Source organism: Colossoma macropomum, unplaced genomic scaffold, assembly GCF_904425465.1.
Source record: "Colossoma macropomum unplaced genomic scaffold, Colossoma_macropomum, whole genome shotgun sequence".
NCBI classification, from domain to species: domain Eukaryota; kingdom Metazoa; phylum Chordata; class Actinopteri; order Characiformes; family Serrasalmidae; genus Colossoma; species Colossoma macropomum.
Window position 1 is genome coordinate 11,013,811 of NW_023494799.1, and position 5,127 is coordinate 11,018,937.

At 38.0% G+C, this 5,127-nt stretch overlaps 1 protein-coding gene across 1 annotated transcript; it reads right to left on the bottom strand.

Annotated features, from left to right (window-relative positions):
* Nucleotides 1–1,869: 1,869 nt before the first annotated feature.
* Nucleotides 1,870–4,539, bottom strand: plvapb (plasmalemma vesicle associated protein b). The gene is made up of 5 exons (XM_036587256.1): nt 3,931–4,539; nt 3,665–3,740; nt 2,885–3,531; nt 2,650–2,763; nt 1,870–2,390 (listed from the first exon to the last, which is right to left on the bottom strand). The coding sequence occupies exons 1-4, from the start codon at nt 4,315–4,317 to the stop codon at nt 2,659–2,661; spliced, it is 1,215 nt and encodes a 404-aa protein (XP_036443149.1). The 5' UTR covers nt 4,318–4,539; the 3' UTR covers nt 1,870–2,390; nt 2,650–2,658.
* Nucleotides 4,540–5,127: the final 588 nt, after the last annotated feature.

Consider the following 5,127-nt stretch of genomic DNA (forward strand, 5'->3'; position numbering starts at 1 on the left):
TTGGGGAAAAATAACTTAAAATGTAGGCTGTGCTAAAATTTTGGCATGTTTTTTATTTTATGTTTTATGTAAGTTTGTTTGCAAAATATTAAACACAAATAAATAGAAATAAATAAAATTAGCAGAAAAATGCCATATTTAGGTTTTTGGCCTGTAGAGGATGTTTTAACTTATTTTCACTTAGAGAATCAATTGACACTTAAGCATTGCAGACTCAGATTTTACATTTTATTCTCCAATGCCTCATCAAGATAAAGAAAATACATATCCGATTATATATGAGATTATATAAAAACACTGAGGCATTCCTTTTGAATCGTCCTATTTTAAAACTCTTAAGCATCAGGAAATGTAATATGTTTCATTGTAGGCCAAAAAAATTCTTTTCACCTGGGGGAGTGAAGGCTTTTCTCTTCTGAGCTTAAGTTAACTGCTAAGGATCTTACTTAAGGTGCTGAGGGTGCTTTCCTGAACTACATGAACGTTGATGATCCTTTGGCTGTTTTAGGAAGGAGACGACCTAATGGCGGTCCCCACTGGCCTTTGTTTTCTTGTCAGTTTGACCTTCATTTATGTATTTATGCTCTTCTGTTGAACTCCTCACCCTCTGTGATGGCATTGCCTTGTGTGTAGCAGAAAGGAGCTTGACACAGCATGCTGTACCCTTACCTCTTCCTACAATTCATCTCAATGACGTCATGCAGCTCATAGTCCTCTTCTTGACTTACAGAGGTTATAAAGGTCCCACAAATCACACCGAGCCAAGCAGGTTCAGTCAACATAGTAAGTACTGTACTCTGAGTCATATAGCAGATGGCTTGCTGGATAACACTTAAGGGTAATTGTTTAAAATGAAAAATAAGATGGCCTTTTGCACTCACTTTGCTTAAGAACGCATTGGAAAAACATTTTTGACAGTTCAGTTTATATATATATATATATATATATATATATATATATATATATATATATATATATATATTATATATATATGTTTGTGTGTGTGTGTATATATGTGTATATTCTTAAAGGGCCCATATCTTTACTGTTCTATTTTTGGTACACTGATAACATACATAATGTATATAACAATCTTAACAATCTAGGCTGAAACACTTATGACTTAAGTGTGAAAGGGGCTCAACTGCTCTATGCTGAATAAGCAGATGTAAATGTGTAGGTTTTAGAGACATCACAAAAACACAGAATTCAAAGTGGGCAGTTTCTATATGTGGACTGTATGGATTTGGGGGGTGAATGTTACATTTTGAAACATTAAAAATGTTCACATAAAATGAAGCTCTATTTTTTTAAAAAGTGAGGAAACTGGTTTTCTGTGACATGGGCCCTTTAAATGTTAATGAAAGTTAATGGAACAAGATTTTTTGGGTCATTTCTGCTGCTTCATTTATCATGAGGTTTGAACACATTGTAAAGGTCAAAAGACGTTTTCAAATTCTGCAGAAAAAAGGTTTTGTACTGACAAAGATGTTATGCTAAATAAAATCACCATGGCACCTCAGTAAAATCCCTTTTTTTTAATCTTTTTTCTTCTGTTTTGTGGTCATCGTTGGTCATTTTTGTGCTCAAGCACATTTGACTTTACTTATTAATTATCAGGTTTAGTAGCATATGTGAGCAGGGAAATCATTTAACATGCAAAACTGACCAGCATAACAATATTAGTTTAAAGGTGATTTAAGTCATAAGTATAAAGAGGCCATAGAAAACTATATAACACTTTATTGAGTCACTCATCAGTGCTGATGAATGGAAATAAGAGAGACAGAGCAGAGACACACTGTTCAGGAAATGACAGATGATACCATTGAATCTGATATTAAAAAAATAGTCAAACAATTTAAAATATTTCAATATCAGAAAAATGCATTAAGCTCTTTAACTTTATTTGCACTCAAATCTTTACAAAGCCTGTATGATAAATTTACATTGCTAGCACCTATACAAGTATCATTTAGTTATAATTCAATAACAAAGCTTGCAGTATATTTAACATTATTTTACAAAACTCACAGTGAGGGTTTTTGGGCTGATGTAGACAATTTTCACACTTCACAGTCACAGTGACAGATTTTTTATAAAAGGTAGCCACTTTGAATAGATTTTAGCATAATTGTTATTCATCTAAGAGTCTCCGTTTCCTTTTACCATCCATGTAAATGATGTCACATTGTTGCCAGAAATGTTCAACATACATTTATACATAATTACAAATACAAGTTCATATAAGCATTCATTCTGTTATATGTACAACGCATATGTTATTGCTGTCACAGTATTATTAACAAATGATCACAGGTTAAAACCCACAAACTTGGAGCTCTTCTGAGACCGGCTTGAAGACTGAAGCACACTGTCGCTCACCTGACCTGTATAAGTGATGAAAACATAATGTAAAGTCAGTAAGCACATTATTACCAATGCATCTCAAACAAATATTCTTAAATATAATTGTTATATAATATAATGATATTGATATTAACATAATCTAAATCTAGCTTTAAATACTTAATAGGTCTTTTTTGTCCTTTGTTCAGACCTTTTATGCATTATATTTATTGGAGCCAAAAACAAAACGTATAGGCAATAAAAAAACTGTAGCAATTGCAGATGTTTGCGCGAATGTACCTTTGGTGGTTATCTTTTGCCTATTGTACCTGCTCCAGGTGAGCCTATGCCTGGCCTGCTTTGATGTCCAGAGACCACTGGAGGACCAAGTCCAGAGGGTCTAGGCATAGGAGGCTGTACAGATTGTAAACAAAGTGATCATTATTGATGACTTGCAGGAGGAAATTGCAGAATTTGACTACATTTCCAGTAGATTTTCCAATTCCAAAGGTCAAAGATCCAAAGACTTCCTTACCTTTGATGCACACATGGTCTGCAGCAATTGCTTTTCATGCATCAGTAGTTTCTGGGTCTGCAGCAGTGGCTCCACCACCCTGTCCTGTGCCTCCTGGGCTTCCAGCAGCGACTTCTTGCACTGTTCAGTTTCCTCGGTGCGGCTCTGTCTGCACTTCTGCAGATCCAATGTCAGTCGTTTGTTTTGCACCTCATGGTGGCTGCTCTGGGCCTGGAGGTTCGAGACTTTCTCGCCAACATTGTTCAAGTAGCTTTGGAATTTGGTCTCCACTTGCTGGGACAGGCTGGTGCAGTTGGTTTTGATCGCATCCATCTGTTCCCTCTGCTTGTCACATGTGAGGAGGAAGGTGTAAGTATTAGGAAAGAGATTGTCGATTTTCACCAGAAAGGCAGTGGTAACATTCTGGATGCCCTGCAGAGATGACACAAACTCCTCCTTGCATTTCTTCCTGAAAAGTTGAAGTTCGGCGGTCAGGTCTTCTTTTTGTTGCCTTAGTTGCATCGCGGCCATCTCCTGCACGCTCTTCTCTTTTGTCATGCGTTCCAAGTTAAGCCTAAGGCTTTGCACTGTTTGAGTGAAATTGCTCTGCAGATATCCGTTCAGAGCTTTCTGGTGATCCAAAGAAGTCTGTAAACTTTTAACTTGTGCTGCAAGGAGAATGAACAGTGTTAAATGAACAATGTTCGACACTTTCAGGTGCCAGTACCTATAATTTGTGCTGAATATTTATCTGATTTGTTTATTGCTGGCACTTAATTAGTGATCTGTCACATAGATTACCATTTGAAGTGCTGACTGAAGGGATATGGACTGGAGTAATGCGAGGTGGTGGTGGTTTACTTGCATTACAAAGGCCCTGCAGTAAACAGAAGAAGCGAAGACATGAATTTACGACCACTGAAACATTCTTTTAATATCATTCCTGATCTTTTCTGCTTCTGAACTCTAATGGTACCTCTTAGACTTAGCAATTCCTGAAAAAGGCATGCAGCAGCATCTGAAAACTGCCTATTTACACTCAAAAACAGAAATAAATGAGGACTTACTAGTGCATTGTGAAGTCTGGTGTTATTTGATTTTGCAGCATCTAACTCTGCTGTGAGCTTTGTCAGCTTTTTCTCAGCCGTTTCTTTCTCTGTTGTCCTTGTCTTCAGTGAGCTGTTGAGACTCGCTTTGTCTTTCCTTAGCTCTGTGTTTTCTTTGGACAGCTTGTTGTAGCCATTCTCCAGCTCTTCCACCCTCTTCTCCTCAGGAGTCTTACCAGGTTGTCCGTACACCAAGAACAGCACCAAGCTGATTATGATGAGCGACTGTATTAGTGAAGAGAAGAAGAAAACTATCCGCCAATAATAGCCACAGCTTTTGTCCTTGGGTTTGTAATTGACCTTCTTCTCCAATGTAACTTTGGGCCGGGAGTAGCTGTTGTTGTACATCTCTGCCAAAAGTCAAGCCGACTAGATGACCCTTTTTGCCTGAAGGCTCAGACTTCTAAAATCACAATGTTAACATGCACTTTGAGCGTCACGCTTCAATAAATGCTTCCCAATAGCGCTCAGTGACATCAGCTGAGACAGAGACATGTAAACACAGGAGGTTGCGCGCCACTGTGGTGCTTATATATGCTGGCACAGACATCCTGCAAAGCCTTTTCCTGACCCTCCTCCCAGCACAACTCCAGAGGCTGTGTGTACTTCACACTGGGCGGTGGAGATTAGCAGAGCAGGACACCCTCCCTCAGCATCGTGCCGCATCAATGCATGAAATGACTTAGTTGTCTATATGCAAGCTTATGTTGAAGAGGAGCTGAAACTAGTGAATGCTCTGGTCTGAATGCACTTGCTGGCCATTTGTGTCTCTTTTTTAAGTTGTGGAATAGTGACCACAAGTTAGCTTTAACTAATTAAATTAGTGTAATAGTGTTTGGTAACCTGCCCTGCGATGGACTGGTGACCTGTCCAGGGTGTATTCTGCCTTCCTCCCAATGACCGCTGGGATAGGCTGCGACCCAGAAAGATAAGCGATTTAGAAAATGTGTGTGTGTGTGTGTGTTTGGTAACCCAGTTTCAGTAGAGACAGTTCAGTTCCTTAATACTGATTTAGTTTCTGATTGATTTTAGTTTGATTCCATTTCTAAACTGTTTAGTTCATTGATCTTGATTCAGTGGCTTTTTTTGAAACATCAAATCATATTTCTGGAAAATATGAATATACATCATCTAGAGGATGAAGACTATTTAAATTCT

Bases quoted from the DNA above. Each gene is read 5' to 3' on its own strand.
- plvapb (XM_036587256.1), bottom strand. From the start codon at position 4,317: ATGTACAACAACAGCTACTCCCGGCCCAAAGTTACATTGGAGAAGAAG. The intron at 3,741-3,930 runs GTAAGTCCTCAT...TGTTTACTGCAG, and splicing joins CCAGACTTCACAATGCACTA to GGCCTTTGTAATGCAAGTAA. The intron at 3,532-3,664 runs GTAATCTATGTG...TTCTCCTTGCAG, and splicing joins TTCAGTCAGCACTTCAAATG to CACAAGTTAAAAGTTTACAG.